This window comes from Lissotriton vulgaris, chromosome 1_1 (genome assembly GCF_964263255.1).
Source record: "Lissotriton vulgaris chromosome 1_1, aLisVul1.2, whole genome shotgun sequence".
NCBI lineage: Eukaryota > Metazoa > Chordata > Amphibia > Caudata > Salamandridae > Lissotriton > Lissotriton vulgaris.
In genome coordinates, this window is record NC_141685.1 from 428,555,686 (window position 1) to 428,574,908 (window position 19,223).

Genomic DNA, 19,223 nt, shown 5'->3' on the forward strand with positions numbered 1-19,223 from the left:
GGCCCGGTGCCACGGAGGTCTACTCCGACGCCGATCAGACGCCGGTGGCGGACTCCATGGAGCCGCGTCGGGTTCTGGATTCGTCTCCTGAGGTCCCTTCTCCAGAGGTCTGTCACCTCCTGGTGTGTTCTCCCCGGAGACAGGGCGCCGTCTTGTTGCCTTTTCACCGGCATCTTCCAGGGAAGGCTCTTCGCCGTCCCCACGACCTGAATCCTCGAACACTTCTTTCTGTGGCTCACGGCTGGCTTCTCCACCTGCCTCTCCGCCCTCCCCTGGGGCCCCTCAGGTCCCCCATTCCTCTGTGGATCCCCCTCTATTCCGGGGCTGGCCGCTTTCCCCTGTACTTGGGGATGGGCGGCTCAGTCTGCAACCGTCACTGCTTTCCTCCCACCCTGCGCGGTGCCCTAGTGAGGCCAGTGTTGCCTTTGTTAGGGCTATTTCCACGGCAGACGGTATTCTGAGGGTGGGTGAATCTGTCACTCCATTTCCCACAGACAACCTTTTGGAGTTTCTCTACCAGGGCTCTGGTGGACGGGAGTTGTTCCTTCCTTTTGAAGCGTCACTCCATAATTCTCTTATGGGGGCCCCCTGCCACTGGCTATCCGGTGCCTCAGGCACTGCTGCATTGTCATCGTCCAGCTCCACATGACCCAGTCTGTCTTTCTTTCCACCCTTCTACTCAAGGCGCTCTACTGCGAAATGCCTTTCTGTGTTTGCCTGTGGTGTTATTTCCTCCGTCCCGGGAGGCCTGGTGGTTAGATTCATGGGGACGTAATGTCTTCGCCTCTTCCAGTGCTGCCTTGCGGGGACTTAACTCTTTGTGTGTGTTGACCAAGGCTACTTCCAGCCTGTGGGATTCTGTGGAGTCCCTTCTTTCTCATGTCTCTCATTAGGGTGCCTGTGCTGATCTGTGGGGCCATGTGTTGGATGTAGAGAGTTGGCCACGTTTATTCTTCGTGCGGCTTTGGATGTTGCCGATGCTCTCGGCCGTTCTATGGCCATTTCTGTGGCTCTCCGTCACCATTCTTGGCTACGAGATACTGTGTTTTCTGAAAATATTAGAGAGCGTCTGGTCAACCTCCCTTTTGATGGGGTCCAGCTGTTTAATATTCATGCAGCCTCTGCCTTTCAGCGTCTTCTTACTGGGCTCCGTCCTCCTCCTCCTCCTCCTCCTCCTCCTCTTCCTCTTCCTCCACCTCCACCTCAGTTGGGTGTTTTTCAGATCCTCTGGGTCTTGGTGGGAGGCGTTTACTTTGGGTTTTGGAGTGGCTGTTACACTTTCCGTGAGGGTTACTGTGCCCTCAATGTCCTTGGTTGGCCCCTCTCTTCAGTTGGCTGCTGGTTCAGCCCCCTTTTTTGGTGAGGTGGTGTTATTTTGGCTAATTACTAAGCCCTCTGTGGTTCTGCCGCAGGTCGTTGGTTTTGTCCTCTGATGCGGGATTGCTTTTTCCCTAAGAGTGGTTCCCATGTATTATTATTATTATTGTGGATTAAGATAGTAGGTGGGACAGTTCAATTTTTCTTTACAGTATATTTCTGAAGCACTTTCTCCCGTGCACAGGTAGATAATTTTAAAAAAATCACACCCCTGTACAAAGCACCTAAGATTTGTAATAGCAGCTCACCACTCTATGTATAAAGGCCTACCACTGTTCCTGAACTCTATCCCAAGATTGTTCACAGTGATTCTGTCTAAGGTAGCTACACTTACCTACATCTTCATTTGTAGTTGGACAGTTAGTGCCCCGGTCGGGCCAAAAATGGCTAACCTGCCTATATTGTGCCACGGGGCTACAGCAAAAGGGCTTTCATCCACCTGAAAAAAAGTCCTTTTTTCACTATGTCAAATGATAATTTATGTAGGTCTTGCTGGACACTTTTTGGGCATGACACCTCCGCCATCCGCATAAAGCAAATAATTAATTGTTATGCCATAAATGCAGTAACAACCACCACGTTTTAACTTGATCCCCTTACAAAGTTTGAACATAACTGACCCTGGCCAACACAGTCAGATCACACAGACTCAATATCAACTCCTACGTGGACAACACACAGCTCATCCTCATCCCTGCATCCCTAAAGCTAACATCCACAGATTCACGATGAACATTGCAGACTGAATGATGGACAACTGTCTCAAACTCAACACTGAAAAAACTGAAATCCTCATCTTTGGGAGCAACACCTCGCCATGGACTGACACATGGTGGCCCTAGCAGCTCGGCACCAAAACCCCTACAGACCACGCTAGCAACCTCAGCATCATCTGGGTTAACAAGCTACCCATGGAGAAGCAAGTAAACACAGTCTCATCCGCTTGCTTCCACACCCTTCGGATGCTCCGCAAGAGTTCCGGCAGATACCAGAAGGAGCGTCATGCACCTCCCCCATCACCAGCAGATAGGACCATCGAAACATGATTTACATAGGAATCACTGTACGCCTCCTGAATAGACTCCAGACAATACAGAACTCAGTGGCAAGACTCTCAATCTCCCCAGAAGGACCCACATCTCAAGATACTACACTGGCTCCCGATTCCGAAGAGATGCCGGTTAAGATGCTGACCCACGCCTACAAGGCCCTGCATAAGGAAGGACCCACATACATCAACAAATGCCTGACCCTCCACCAATCGACCAGACATCTTTTATCAGCTTCCCTCTCCCTCGCAGACATCCCACAGAACAATTGAGCCAACAGTGGAGGACTCTACTTCTCACACCTGGCAGCCAAGACTTGGAACAACCTCCCCCTGCACCTCAGGACAGCACCATTGCTCCAGCAATTCTGAAGAGAACTAAAACCCTGGACGTCAGAACATTTCTACAGATTATGAGCTGCAGTTCTTGGAATAGGGGATGACCACGGAATCTGTTTCTGCATCGATACATCCATGTTTGTTTCTCATTCCGCCCCTTTTTCCCTGGACACGTTAGCGTCCAGCCAGCATGTTTTTTTTACAGGTCTATTTTTCATGTGCTTGTGTGTGTTGACTGGGTGCATGAGCTTGAGTGAATGCATGAGTGAGAATGAGTCAGGGTCTTTGCTTAACTGATCGGAGTGGGTGCACGGAAGAAGGGTGAGTGTGGATGGCATTGCTTTAAGTGCACAAGTGAGGGTCAAGCTCGAGGTAGTGTCATTGTGTGCATGTTAAGACAGAGTGAATGCAAGCGTGTTAGTGGGTGGATGAGTGAATGTCATGGATGAGTTGCTTTAGGTGCTTAGTGTAACACTGAGTACAGGCTGAGTGTTTACAAGAGTGAGGGTCTTGGTGAGCTGCTATGAGTGGGTTCTTTGTGAGACATTGATTGAGTGCATGAGGGTCTTGAGTGAGGTGGCATGAAGGTTACATTATGAGACAGTTGAGTGAGTGCATCAGTGAGGGTCATGAGGAGTTAGAATGAGTAAACTGTGGTGAACCAGTATTTAGTGAGATCATAAGTCCATACATACGTGGCTAAGCGTAAGTCAACCTGGCCCGTCACGCAGTGCCTGTGAAAAGACCATATCCTTACATATGGCAGGAGCACAGCAGTTATGTATTGTGCTAGGTATACATTCTCAATTTGAAATAGAGTAGTTATCACATGCATCCTTCATTTAACACATTTCTAGCTATTAAATGAAAAAGCAACCAAAACCTATGGGCTATGCTAATGTTTATACTGTTACATTGTTTTCCAGAGGTATTTACTCTGGTATGTGTGTAACGTCTATGTTGGTGTTTAAATGTTTTATTTTTACCAACGTTAACATGCAAACGTTAATGACAAATATCACTTTGAATTTTCCTATAATAAGTGTGCATTTTCTTTGTATTTTGTCATTTTTTATGTAGCTGCGTTCCAATGAATAAAATCTTTCGACGAGATTCTGGCCTAACCTGTTTACAGAAAGTAAGTATGTTAGAAAACATTTTCTGCTAGCACATTTTTGTTTGTTGTAATACAGAGAGTTTGTTTTTTCTTCTAACCCAATCCTTGGTGTCTCTGCCGAATGACCTCCAACTGGGCAATATTATTTCAAAAATAAATGAGTGAAAGTAGAACATTTGAAACCTGTACAGCATGTCCTAGAATAGTCGCAATTTCATCACTGGTGTCGGATGTACTCAAATCACTTTGCTTTGGTTTTCCATTTACTTTTTAGTTATCTACCAACGTGTTTTTACAGCTCTATAAAATTCAGAACATAGTCCTACTCCCTTTTCGAAATCTGATTAAACATATATCCCCAGTCCTCACAACACAGAATACGCCCCCCCCTTGTGATTCACACTAGAACTATGATGTGTATAAGGTGTTTTATCTTCGATAATTAATGCACATTTTGAGTAAATTTTACTCTGATTTACTAGAGCCTTTTCTATTAATGACACCGAGGTATAATCTTTCTTTGTGAAAGACTTCTAGGAAGTCACTGCTTTTTATTTTAACTACAGCATTACATGAAAAAATGAAGGCAATTACAAAATACAAACTTTTCAGCAAAGAAGGATATTGTATAGCCTGTGGGAAGAGCCATAATAGTATGCATCCTAATCTGTAATCCAGCATGCCAATGTACAGTTAAGTACTAGGTGTCCTTAAATCTATCAACATCAGAGCTCCATCCCACCATCTGAAGTCAAGATCAATGCTCCATCACACCATCTGAAGCCCAGATCAATGCTCCATCACACCATCTGATGCCCAGATCAATGCTCCATCACACCATCTGAAGCCCAGATCAATGCTCCCAATGCTCCATCACACCATCTGAAGCCCAGATCAATGCTCCATCACACCACCTGAAGCCCAGATCAATGCACCATCACACCATCTGGAGTCCATATCAATGCTCCATCACACCATCTGAAATCGACATATAAGCTTATTCACACCGTCTGAAATAGACATTAAATCTCCTTCACAATATCTGAAGTCTAGTATCTAGATGGAGAAAGGGGCCCCTACTTTGTCTTTCTCAATCTGTCTGCCCCGTCCACTTGAATTCAAGAGAATGCATCTGGAACATTTTGCAGAGGGCAGACAAAACATATGTTTATTTAAATGTCCTTTCTGCGATCCCTGTTACTTTTAGACCCAAGCGTGCTGCTGGGTCTCTGTCATCTTCTCAATTTCCATATGTACACTCCTTTACCTTCTGCTTTTTTTGGTGCTATATACAGTTTGTCTTAGGATAAATACATATATTAATAAAAATATAAAAACAAAAGCCTAGGTGTGAAGTAGGTGCTGATATCCGTATGGGCCTCCAGATTGGCGTTATCGTCAATGGAAGTTTCACATGTATATGGCAATTGTGCTAAATTCTTAATTTCTTTCATGTTGACTGTCTCTCAAAACGATTATGATCACTACTTAACTTCTCCTTAAATTTGACAATCAATTTGTGTTATACCAGATTACTAGCTTCAGCACTTGCCAAGCCTTTGACAGGCCAGAGACATCTAGTTTTTGTGATATGCAATATGAGGCACCTAGATTTGCTTCCTCTGAGAGCCTGAATAAGTTTTAATCAGTGACTCAGTGAATGACCTAGACCAGTACTTAATTTGTAAAATAATAAGTGCCAGGGCCCTGACCAGGAGGCCACTGCACCTTGCACCACTCATCGCCCCTGTCATCGCTGCCAAAACAACTACAAACCTTCTCTCTCGCCTGCAAGTGTAATAATTCAGATTATTCCAGGTCCCCAAAGCTAAAGGAAAAGCTGGGGAGGCAGGTATTAGTCATTTTTAATGTACATTGTGTTCATAAACAACCATTGTTCTGCAATCTCTAAATTAGATGAGCAGCGCCACCATTTGGCAGACTGCCCTAAGTGCAGTGTTGACAATTCAGTGCTGGTGCCAAGCACCGGAAACCAATTAAGTGCTGGTGCTGACCATCGGAAGCCACCGGCTCAAATTAAGCACTGACCTAAACATATCTACAAATTATTACTACCTTTTTGTATGCACATATGTTAAACCAGTGTGTGCTTTCTAGCTGCCTCTCCTGGAATGTGTTCTAGTAACAATTGGGGTTGGCTCTAATTAGTAAGGCTGAGCCCAGTAGCTAAACAACAAAGGAGAGGTGCCAATACTGATACTTAATTTCCAAACAACCGAAATCCCAATGTAAAGATACCAAATCAATACAAGTGGATGCTAATTAATAGCTATTTATTTTGAAAAAAATGTTTTGTTTATGCACATTTCTTTGAATTAATGCAGTGGTTCAAAAACACAATTATATAAGAACAATCAAGATAAAGACACAAGTGGGATAAAAACCTCATCCATACCATCACTCATAATTCTTCAAACATATCACAGTCAAACCTCTTTACATTCCAACATTCACACACTGTACTCCACACGCACTGGAAGATCAGTAAACCAGTTGGTGCAGTACTCGGTCTGCTTATACAATTCAAAAGAACTTTCCTAAGATTCTAAACAATACACTACATGCAATGCTCTTTTAAATCATACAATTGAAATCACAATTATCAACTTTAGAGTGTAAAGATGTCAGTCCAGATGCGGAACCATTAGGCACCCAGACGCAAGGAAGCAGACCAACAGGCCTACGCGTTTCGAATCCTTGAAGGTAACAGGATTCTCATCAGGGTCAAAAAGCTCTCTAAAAAAGAAGAAAAGAAACACAAATCTAATCTCTAGTGTAAAAAAATCAAGACTCAAGAAGAGCACTACTACACCTAGGTACCCAGTCAGCTTACCACTTAATCTTTTTGCCAACAGATGTCCTATTTATAGAGAAGATCTCCTGCAAAGGGGGTGGGGGAAGAAAAGGAAAGAAAGAAAGGGGGAGCAACATTTAATCCAAAAAGTAATCATTTAATGCCCTAAAGTCCTAGGCGTGGTGCACAAAGGCAAAAAGTGGAGCCTTACCTCGGAAAGAGAGCACCATACTTTGCGTTTGCTGTTGTGTGTTCCTTACTTGAAAGGAATTGATTTAGCGTATTTATGGAGCCTGCGGGTGCAAATAAAGACACCGTGAGTATAATGATTAGCGGAGACTGGTCTACCTAGGGTATGTAAGACACACAATCAGAAAACAACTTCTTCTTACCGAATTGGTTAGCGGGCTACCATACAGGTAAGGGCAGTGTGTAGCTGAAGAGTCCAGCGTGGTCCAAACACTGAGTCACCCGAGCAGGAAGCTAAACAGAGAAACAAATCAGTCAGCAGCATCCTAACAGCCAAAGTGGGGGTCGAAGCGGAGAATGATGTTCCAAGTACAGGGGACGCGACTCTTACCGGTAGCTATACCGTGGAAAACAGCCGAATCCTAGATTCAGTCAGGGTAAATCGTACTGCGCAACCGTTTACGCAGTCAGTTCTGGGTAATGTAGTCTCGATGGCCATCGAGACTCAGGGAGATGCATGCGCACCTCCTGGAGCGTGGGATCATGGGTGGTGTGGTCCCTAACGTGGCGCTATGATGGGATTCAGGGCTGTGAATTGGAAGCAGGCGGTGAGGGTGCACCCCTCAAAAGGGAGGGACATAATAATTGGACTAAGAGAATAAAAGGGGAGATATCTTAACTAGAGGCATAGTGAAAATGCCAACAAGGATCACACATTCTGAGGGGAGGGAAAGGGGGGTAATATTGGGAGCTGGGAAGTGTCTGATCTAATCCCAAGGCTGGAGCATAGTATGGGATCAGAGTCACAATTAACTGAGGAGGTAGTACGGACTGGCAGGTCTAAACTGACGTTCTAGAAACAAACAGGGCTCTATAATTTATAGATCTCGGATAATTCATTTAGGCCTGATACAGCCATATCAAACTTGACGATCAGCAGTGCCTCACTTTTGGATAGTTTTAGATCATGATCCCCTCCATGTGGGTCTTTTTCAACTTTGGAGATGACTGTTCATTTCAGGTCACTAATTTGATGTTTTAATCCTATCCAGTGATTTACAAGGGGTGCTGTTTCCACTTTATTTTTAATTCTTGATTTATGTTGGGAAATTCGTTGACGGATTTCCTGATTCGTCTTGCCAATGTACAAGAGCCCACATGGGCACAGAACTCCATACATGACATATTTCGATTTACAGTTGCTAAAGGCGTCGTGTTTCCATGAAATTCCTTTGTGTTGGAATAGTGCCCCTTCCATGGTGTATTCTCAACTTACACATGTTCCACATTTGTGGTCACCGACTATAGGACTTAGGCCCATTAAATGTCTCAGAGTAGGTCGGACTTCCCTCGGGGCTGCAGCTCGTATTACGTAGTTAGCAATGTTACTCTCTTTTTTAAATGCAAAAAGAGGTGGTTCCATGTAGGCTTTCTTCCAGGTTTTTGATAAGATGCCAGCTTTGTCCAATATTTTTTTTAAGTTTATTGGCGTTATGGCAAAAAGTGGTGACGCAAACTTGGCCTTTCATTTGAGGTTTAATTCTGCGTTCCTAGAGACATTCCCTAGGGGTCCATCTCGCTCTTTTCTTCGCATTTCGCACTAATTTTCTGGGATATCCACGGTCACATAATTTAGTTACCAGGTTCCCAGCATGCAAGTTGTAATCTTCATTAAACGAACAATTTCTGCGGATACGCTAAAATTGGCCGTACGGCAGGTTTTCTTTCATGCTTCGCGGATGGTTGCTTGAGAACATTAATGCCTTATCCCTGTCTGTTGCCTTCGTAAATAGTGAAGTGGCTAATTTGCCTACAGTAGGGAACACCTCCACATCTAGAAACGGTATTTTATTGGCCCAACTCTTCTTTTATCTGCAAAAATATACCCTTAACATCATTAAAAGGGACCTTGGCATTCCACCAGTGCTGTTTCAACCATCCAGCCCGTGAATATAATATACATTGAATCCAAAAATGAAGAGCATACAAGAGCGCAATACTCGCTACATACAACACATGCTTTCTCATCTTGAGATTAACCTTCCAATAATACAGCGCCAACCTTAAAATGAAATACCCTGTGGCCCTTAGACTCATGTTAAACACTAGTCAACCCCCCTTTTTTTCAAATCATCTGTTTCACTGCGACTATTTATCATCAAAAAAATACTAGGTCCATAATGCACTTGGGCTCGATTCAAATAAATCCAGCCCACAAACGAACGGCCATTTTGATTGAGACCTCGAGGAACACAGTTGCTGAGAAAGCGCTTTTGGAGAAGGTAATTCTCTACTCTAAAGAGGCCACTTTTGGGCCAAAACTTGAATTTTGTTGGAATTTCCAGTACGCGCCCCTTTTAGTTGAGAGGACCGCGAGTGCTGGGAACACATTGAATTCAAGAATAACAAAGTATTTACAAGGTAGGCTCTTGTTGTCACTCCACAGCGTTCACTAATGTAGAGGAGGCCCCCCCTTTTTTCAAATGTACTTACACGCGCTTACTTTGCCCTTGCTAGGAAATAACGCGGATGGTCATATTTTACAAGCCACCTCGCCGGTTGGCGGCAGACACAAGGTCAGTGTTGGTTATGAGTTATGCCTTCACTTATTCATTAGGCAACAATGTAAACGCTTAAGCCTTAATCAATCAAACCCTGATTATTCAGATAAAATCGCCTGCCTACAGAAAACGATTGATCCCCTTGGTTCCCCGCACTCTGACAACAAGTCCCACAAGCCTTCTCAACCCCATAAAAAGAGCCTGGTATGTAGATTCTATCCATGCACAAACAAGTAGTATATGTAGCAACTTTAGAATAGAGGCTTTCATTCAATCAAAATAGTAAAACGCTTTTTTCTTTGCGTCTTTCAGACACAAAGAATAAAAGCCCTGAGGAGAGACCAGAGACGCTTGTCCTGGTCTTAACGCATCGGCAGCTTTGGTGGAATTGAGCATTATTAACAAACAATACTAGGATTAGCCAGTCAAGACATTATCAATTTCCAGTCATTCAGTTGACCATATTCCCCATTCTTTCGATTTGTTTCATTCATTGATTCTAAATGTATATGATATTGGTGTTTTGTTATGTATTAATTTCTTTGTAGGAGGTTTGATGTTTTATATATTATTTTGACATTGTTTGTTTCTATATGTATCAAACCAATTGTACAGTGATGTAAATATTGAATGTAGTCCGTTTCATTTCTGCCTATCAATGTTAAAAAAGATACTTTAAAAGTTAAAATAATTGGCATTGAATAAGCATGCCTGGTTGGAATGTAATAAATATTTTTCTAACCTAAAAACGTTTTTTGTTTAAGTAAGTGTGGTTTAGGCAGTTTTTGTGCTTTATACTTAAAAAGGGTCTAGCCTTTTTCCCACGTTTTCATATACCTATCTCCTTTGGGTTCCAGCTTTTGAGAAGCACAGCAATCCCCCAGGGACCAGTTGAGCTTGTTAGTTATTTGGGAATCCAGTCACAACCTCCGCTGACAAGTCGTGAGCTGTCAGAGCTCTACCCCGTCCTTATCTCACCCATCTGGTACCTGTAGTGCTGTCCTCTGATGTGCCGTTCCCTCAATGATGGTGATTGCGCTGTGGATCATGCAGCTGGTCTTAAGTGGGGATGACAACGTCGCTGACTCTGGCGGTCTTGTTGTCCTGGCAACGGGTAGGGTAGGAGTTGCGGTGCTTAGTTCCAGTGTGCCGGCTGGAGCCGAATTCCTCTCTGCATAGGCACTGGATTCATTGCTGGCACTACGCCGCCACTTAAGGTGAGAGTGCGGCTTCTGGGTACACTGAGTCAAGGCGCGCCCCACTCCACTACAGTTCGGGGAGAGCGAGCCCAATCGGAACACAGTGAGCGCTTGAGGCCCACAGGTGAACACAGGGTGATTGCAATGCAGGACTCAATGCGTTCTTGAAAGTGTTCCGGACACGCTCCTGTAGGATGGAACACACGCTCCTGTAGGATGACAGTGTAAACACGAGGTCCTTGATGTCCCGGAGACCTCAGCAGAAAAACTGGGGGCAAGCCAACAAGCCTTTGGAGTTCTTGGGGTGATTAGATGAAGAGGGCAGGATCCTTCCTCCCTCACTGCAGAAGCAGCAAGACAACACAGCAGAGCACAATCCAAAATGGCAGTCACATCTGACAACACAGCAATCAACTTGCAGCAGGCCAATACAGCAGAGCAAGTGACAATGTGTCAGTGGTTCCTGGCAGCATAGCTCCTCTTAGTTGCAAAGTCTCCTCAGGACCTCCAAGTGAACTAGTTAGGGGGTGTCAGCGGGACAGTACTTATACCAAACTGTGTCTTTGAGGTGGGGAGAAAAAAAAGAGGCCTTTGATCCTCACAAGGTTCCTGCCCTTCCTTCCCTGGCTCCAGACACACTCCAGGGGAGTATGCAGCTTTTTGTGTGGGGACAGACACAGACCCATTCAGGTGCAGGCCCCTCCCTCCTAATCTACTGCAGAAAGGCTCATCAGCCTGATGATTGACTACCAGGATGCATATGTCACACCCTAGCTCCCTATGTGTGACTGTCTAGAGGGAATGCACAATGCCCAACTGCCATCCTAACCTAGATGTGTATTCAGAGACAGACAGAGGATCAGAATGGTTAAAGTAAGAAAATACCCACTTTCTAAAAGTGCCATTTTCAGACCTGCAATTAGAAAAACAACTTTACTAAAAGATGGGTTTTCAAATTGTGAGTCCAAAGACGACAAACTCCAATTTTCTATCTGCTCTCGATGGGAAGTTACACTTATGGCCCCTTTTTCCAAAACACTGCATCTGTCAAACAGATATGTTAAGTTGCGAGAATATTTCACGGCAACTGGCCCGTACTGCCTTCCCAGGTTGCTAGGAGTGGCAAGGTGCGCAAACTTGGCTTTATTATAGATGACCCTCTTTCCATGCGGCAGCAAGCCACCAAGGTTGCTGCTACCTGTTTTACCATTTTGAAATGGTTAAGGAAGATTGTGTGGATGCTTCCATTTTATACCCAGCGTACTGTGGTTCAGGCCCTGGTGACTTCCAGGCTGGACTACAGGAATATCCTTTATCTGGGTGTCACCAAAAGAAATAACACGTAAACTGCAGCGAGTACAAAACTCTGCCGGGAGATTACTCTGCAGAGTTCCCAAAACTGTTTCAACGTCCAGTTTATTGTTCGATCTCCACTGGCTTTTAGTGGTGAATCGAATCAAGTTCAAGGCCCTCACGTACATGTTTCGCATTAAGCATGCTAAGGCCACCGACTATGTACAACAGCTGGCCATTCCCTATGCCCCCCCCCCCCCCACTCTCAGATCCTCTACTCAAGAGAAATTCCAAGTCCCAAAAGTCAGACTGTCTCGTATGGAAGGGCGTTCTTTTTCTCACCTTGGCCCCACCTTATGGAATGCGCTTCCACTGCCCTTCCGCCTACACTCTGACCTTCTGTCTTTCCGCAGATCCCTCAAAACGTGGCTTTTCGGCCAATAGTCCCATCCTTCCTCTGTTGTTCTCTGTCGGCGCCGGAAAACCCTTTGGGGTAGCTGCGCGCTGTTATATAAATCTAAATAAATAAATGAAATAAATAAATAAATACGGTCTACTCTGCCCAACAGCTATGGTGGATTTGTATGAAGGCTCCTTTTGATTTAAACACTTAAATAAGCATTTGAATATGTTGAAAGCAATCCATGCAAAATAATTAAAAGTGCAATTTGCTGCTATCCTGAAAGCAGAGGATCCTTTCTGAAAATGTCTTTGCTAAAGGATTTGCCATCTGAATGACATCTTGACTTTCTAAAATAAGTGCTGAGGCTCCACACCGCATACATCAGCTAGACTTCCCCCCTGCATTTTGCACAACACTGGAGCAAAGTTTTCCCAATATCTAAACAAATGGAAAAGCACATTTACAAGGAAGTGAATGAAAGCATGAACATACTTTGACATTTAGCAAACATTACTGGAAAAAAAGTAATGCAAGTGTCAACAGAAGATGCAGATTCATTTGACAAATTCCTCCAAGAAAAGAACAATGGAACAGATGCAAAGCAGTAAAGAAATCATGTAGCTCTTTCCCAGTAGAAAAGAGAACAGCAGGGCCGTTTCTAGGTGTTTTGCCGCCCTAGGCAAGAATTGAAAAATGCCACCCCCTTCCTTACTACCATCACTCTATCCTCCCTGTCATCCAGGCTGTCTGCAGTTTCTCACTCTATATACACTTTCATTCTTTCTCTTCCAACACCTCTCTGAAATGTCCCATAAGCAGGCTGTGTGGGTGCCTTGTTAAAATCTACAGAAACATCACAGTCTTTAGGAATGCAATATAGAGTAAAACGTGTGAAATGTAAACAGGTGCTGCGTCGGCGTCATGGTCTAGTAGAGGTCACGCACGCCTCACATTAGCAGTTTGCTGCGACGTCTTGGACACTAATATGGGTACACATTACATGACTACGGCGTACCGTGTGCAGCATCCGTGAAACTCTATCATACGAATTGGAAGCTAATGGGACCTCTGGAATGTGGTCGGGCACACTGCGAGACTAGAGGAATGTGGGTGTGCACTCACTGTAGACACCAGGATTTGTGTTAGCTTGGAGTCAAAGGCTGCAACATCAATGAGGGGCACCAGAGAACACCTGGAGGGAAGTACTGTCTGGTAGAAGTGTGGTGGGGCTGCAGGGGTGTTTCATGAGACAAACTACACTGCATGATGTATCTGCATGGCCCGCGCTGGACCCACAATTCCACCCACTCGCCGCCCAAACTGGGTGTGACTACATTGTGCAAGAGGTGGGGCCTCTGATGAGACAATGTACTCACCGTTTTCATGTCTCTGAATACCCAAAAGTGCAGACGCGTTTCGAATCCAGGACTAGCGTCCCTGGACTCTCATCAGGGCTTTTATTCTTTGGAAATCGCAACGCATCCAGTACCGGAGGACGCGAAATTTGAGAAGGACTTCGAGCACCCACAACATTTTAAATTTATGAGAAACAAGGCCAGCGAAAAGACAAGGTATAGAGGATAACACCTCTCCAGCCATCACGCCGGTAGGCGGCGCGAGAAATAGGAACAAAGAAGATCAGATTGCCTGGCCACATACAAACGATTTATTTCCACGGCACCCATGAGATTCACCACAACACCCACAAGCCTTCTCCTTTGCCACAAGAGCTTGACACAAAGAATAAAAGCCCTGATGAGAGTCCAGGGACGCTAGTCCTGGATTTGAAACGCATCGGCATAGTTGGTGGAATAGAGTGTCATTTATAAAGAAGACTAGGACTTGTCAGTCCAGACATTACTGATTTTGAGCCATTTATTTGATTATATTCCCCAGCTATTTGATTGTTTTTCATTCATTGATTCCATATGTATTTGATATGTTTTTTTGTTATGTAACCACTTTCTTTGTAACATGTCTGATGTTAGTATATTGATTTGACAATTGTGTGTCGTACATCTACCAATAGTGACACCAACGTTGGCACTGGGGGCATTGCTATATGGGCTACAGCCAGCCCTACCAACCCCTTTGTAGCACTTGGAGTGAAGCCTGAAGGAAATCAAGTGAGCCGGTCGGTGAGAATGTCGGTGGTATTCTACCACACCTACCAACTGCAGTCTCTCTTCACCTGTGAGTGTTACATCCAGCAATGTATTCCTACTTTGTGTCCCCATAACGATGCCTACCTATGAGGCTGCTCTGAGGTGCCACCTGTGCCACCTGCATTATAATGCTAATGCATCACCAGTGCTGCGCCCTGGGCAAAGCCTACCTGACCAAGCTGCCACCTGCATCCAGCTCCCGAGCAGCAACAACAATCAGCGAAGTCCTGCTGCCAGACAAAATGTTCTTCGTGAAGTGCATGTGTTCAAGCCCAGCACAGCGACGCCTCTGCCACCTTCAGTGAATACAATCACAGAGGTACCTCGCAGGTAGCGCCGCTGTGCCACATCCAGCTGCTGGGAGTGTCCCCCCGCCATCGTCCGGCTTGCATATACTGACGGGCTTGCATGGGTCCCTCTTCGTGGCCTTGGGCTCACAGGACTCAATTGGTGGGCAGAGACCCATCGGGATGTGGCATTCACAGGCAGCTGACAGTGTACCTACGCCAGACACCTCCCTGCTGGGGAGTTATGAATATTCAAAACAGACTCTGTCCCCCACGCGGAGCAGAAAACAGCCAAGTAGGGGCCAGCTTCTGCAGTGTTCACAACAGTACCTCAGCCGAGTGACGTCAGGCGTGGCTGTAGTCGTCAGCAAGTGACTCAGCCGGGGGTGGGAATTTTGCAAATTGCAGCAGCCTATATTTGTAGTGCACACGGCCCCTGCCCCTGGCGCCGAACGTGACGTCGAATGAATTGCAGCAAGCGCTAACTAATGTGCTTTTGAGGTCGAAGGCCCCTTGATTCATCGGATTCCCAAACTCCTGTTTTTTACCGCCCTCCCCCTTTTGCCGCCCTAGGCGGTGGCCTAGTCCTGCCTAATGGTAGAAACGGCCCTGGAGAACAGTAGTATGAAGGCCCTGTTGGACCTCCAGTTTCTGAATACATTATGGACAAAAAAAATCTCTTGAATGGTGACTCTCCAGACGATCACAACCCCGATACAAAATGTCAATTTTAGGTCACAACACATCTAGAAGATTCTTCCTTCCACGTTCCTGTATGCCTAGGCACAAAGGGAGACGATTGGTCCCCAAATGTATTTGATCCCAGAATCATCAGTTTGAGTTTCAACAGATGCATGCTTTTTATACTGCCCCAGTGATGAGCCAGGCAGTTCTGATTATCCATCTGATGGGCATGGCTGTTCGGGATCTGGGAAAGGGTGAAAATATTCCACCACACAACAGCTTCTCTGATTGTGACAGTTGGGTTGCTCTGATCATAGAGTGTAGTGACTTGGATATTAGTGACTTGGATATTACCGATAGACGCACCACATTTTGAGTATTTCCAGAGCAGAATCTATAGGAAAATAGACTTGAGATCGCAGCTCTTCAATGTCTGGTTCAAGGAAAAAGATGTACATCTTTTAACATTTCTTCACCATCAGATTCTATTTTATCCTACATTATCTTCTGTTAGTCTTGCTTGTGGGCATCCTTCCTTGAAGGTGTACTTCAATCAATCAATCAATCAATGACACTTATAGAGCGCGCTACATACCCGTAGGGTCTCAAGGCGCTGGGGGGGGGGGGGGGGGGGGGGTGCCGCTACTGCTCGAACAGCCAGGTCTTCAGCTTCTTCCTGAAGGAGAGGTGGTCTTGGGTCAGGCGCAGGTCGGTCGGGAGGGAGTTCCAGGTCTTGGCGGCCAGGTAGGAGAAGGACCTTCCTCCTGTAGTCGCTCTTCGGATGCGGGGGACGGCGGCGAGGGCGTGGTTGGCTGATCGGAGGTGGCGTTTGGGAGCGTAGAAGTTGATCCGGCTGTTGAGGTAGCTCGGGCCTTGGTCGTGTAGGGCTTTGTGTGCGTGGGTGAGGAGGCGGAAGGTGATTCTTTTGTTGACGGGGAGCCAGTGAAGGTCTCTCAGATGTCCGGAGATGTGGCTGGTTCGTGGGATGTCGAGGATGAGTCTGGCTGAGGCGTTCTGGATCCGCTGGAGTCTCTTCTGGAGCTTGGCGGTGGTACCGGCGTAGAGGGCGTTGCCGTAGTCCAGTCGGCTGGTGACGAGGGCCTGGGTGACGGTCTTCCTGGTCTCGGTGGGGATCCACCAGAAGATCTTCCGTAGCATGCGTAGGATGTTGAAGCACGCCGAGGAGACGTTGTTGACTTGCCTGGTCATGGAGAGGGAGGAGTCCAGGATGAAGCCCAGGTTGCGTGCATGGTCTGTCGGTTTGGGTGCGGTGCCCAGGGCGGGAGACCTGAAGGTATTGTATGATAAAGGAGACCACAAACGCTAACTTCTCCTGTTTTTGGAGGGAACAATCAAACAATTCACAAGAGCATTATTTAGAACGCTCTCTTCGGTAAACAATGTGGATGCAACTTAAGAATTAAATGCAGTGATGTCAAATGTAATGCCTCCCTCTCAAGCTAATATTATGGTCATGTAAGGTTACATCTACTGTTAAAGTAAGGTAAAACATACACACAGGCACTGTTCTATCTATGTAAAAGAAGGATTGTGTAGCTCTTCAGAGTTCAAACTGGTATTCCGAACACATCCAAAGTGTATTCCAAAGGTGCCTACACAGTTCTATATTGAGATGGTCGCCTTTCTGAAGATTTCCAAGAACATTCCTCATCTACAATATGGATTGCCCTAGTATATTTAGAGAGGAAAGAGATCAAGGAGATGAAACAATTGTTTATGATATTTGAAAACAGCATTTAATACTAGGGTCCATCAAAGTGATTCTAAGATTGGGTAACGTCTTAAATTGTATTCTGGCATTCAAATATTGCCAGACATGACAGTGACACCGCCACAAATAAAGCATGTGCTGATGTTACATCCTCCATGCTGGTGTGTAAAGCATCAAGGTGGGTGAACACCAAACACGTTCACAGGCAGTACTAACCAGATATCCAGGCCAGGAGAAGCCAGTGTAATATGGCCCCAGGTGTTTATTAGGGTGAGAGTAGTAGAATTGATATCAACTTATGAATGTAATCATACATGTGCTACATACTGCTCAACAGATACCATCTTTATGCGCATTCAAATTGTCTTTTCTTTACAAAGCAAACATTAATATCAGTGGTCTGAGCAATTCCCAATTTAAAAAAGAATCGTATCCAGTTAGCCATATTGTTTCTTGAATGAGTTTTAGAGATGTTCTGTATTCAGCACCAAGATGGCTTTCTCCTCACAGACACAATTAGTAACAGAAGTCTTATTTCCTATACATTGTTTCTCCTGAAATGTACTGTCAAAATGTGAATTCTCAATTCAATCTTTATTTCAAATGTGAATTCAGATATGCTCTATAAATGTTATTTTTTTTGTTTAGCTGTTGGCCTGCCTGCGAAAAACGTTGGACACTGTGACTAACTGCTTCATTGCTGAAGAATTCCTGACGCAGATCGAGCATTTATTCCTTTCTCATTATAAAAGCGACGAGGAAGCAACACTTTCCGAACAAATTTGATAGTCCCAGATAAACTATATCAAAGAGAATGATGACGAAGAAACTTTAAATTTCAGAGGTTCTTGTTCTTTTTTTTTTTTTTAATGACACGGGATTCTCTGTGTGCTAGAAGGAAAGGTACCCAACTACAATTGGACTTCATAAACTTGTGATGATGCTTTGTGACACTCAAAGAAACGTCTTTCTTTTACACCCTTTATTGCACATGTGAGTTTCATTTGTAGCTATATTATAATATATTTTGAGCTCAACATCAATTATGAGCATATAGGCTTATGAAATGTAGAATGTAAGCACAAATCAGCCAGATTTTGTATCAAACGAAGCACTGTATAAAATGTTATAACTACGTTATAGCTGATATGATTGTCCAATTTTCATGATTGGTTCTTTAAGCTGGTCTTCCGCATGTTTAAAGGGACATGATTTACGGAAACTGGATTCTGTTTAGGTATTGTTTATTCTTTGTCTAGATATTGTAAAAATATCAAGTGGTCAATGCTAATTAGATTGTATAGCTCTTTTCCTGATCTGTGTGAGAACCTAAATTCCTTATTCTGCTGCTCTGTTTTTGTACTTTATTTTTTAACTATTTTAAGGCCATGGAAATGTAGGGAAATTCAAGTTTGTACTGTCCAGCAAGTGTAATGTGGCCAAAAATTAAAAAGTGTAATTTCAGTGTCAATATTGTTGTTTGGGAGCTTCAGTTTCATTTAAAAATGTTCTATGAGGAACTTCATAGGTTTTTCCACAATTGTGCTACAGGGGCGTAGCAGACTTCAAGTAGGTGATAAGACTCATTGCACATAATGAGGCTACAAACACGATAGGGGGGGTAAGATGGCGGCTGGTCACTCTGCCGAGTGAGCACTCGATGCCTACCGCCCGTGTTTGTTCCCTGAAGTAAAGCGGATGAGCATACAGCATACAGCATAAAGCCATATTGGAATTGGAGTCAATTTAATATTGGTAAAGAGAGGAGGACATTGGGAATGCGAATGCTGTGGGCACTCCTTACCTTACGGCAGTTCCTGGGGGTCAGCTCTCCTCGATTGTTGCGCTCTCGGTCCGGGGTGTTTGGTGTGTTCTGCACGCTCTTTGGTGCTGAGGGGGTACACCCTGGGGGATATATGTGAAAGGATGCCCCCAAAGAATCCCAGAGGTGGAAGAACGCGAGCTGCAACTGCTGCTGCTGCTGGAGGAAAAACACCAGTAGCAAACAAGGACA

The 19,223-nt window shown here is 44.8% G+C and overlaps 1 protein-coding gene across 2 annotated transcripts in view; it reads left to right on the top strand.

Moving 5' to 3' along the window:
• Positions 1 to 18,680, top strand: part of MYSM1 (Myb like, SWIRM and MPN domains 1) — a 400,819-nt gene extending 382,139 nt beyond the window's left edge. For both annotated transcript variants that reach the window (XM_086952977.1, XM_086952986.1), the window contains exons 19-20: positions 3,845 to 3,902; positions 17,858 to 18,680. In XM_086952977.1, coding sequence (XP_086809103.1) covers positions 3,845 to 3,902; positions 17,858 to 17,995 — 196 coding nt within the window. In that variant the 3' untranslated portion in view covers positions 17,996 to 18,680. The remainder of the gene's footprint in view (positions 1 to 3,844; positions 3,903 to 17,857) is intronic.
• Positions 18,681 to 19,223: the final 543 nt, after the last annotated feature.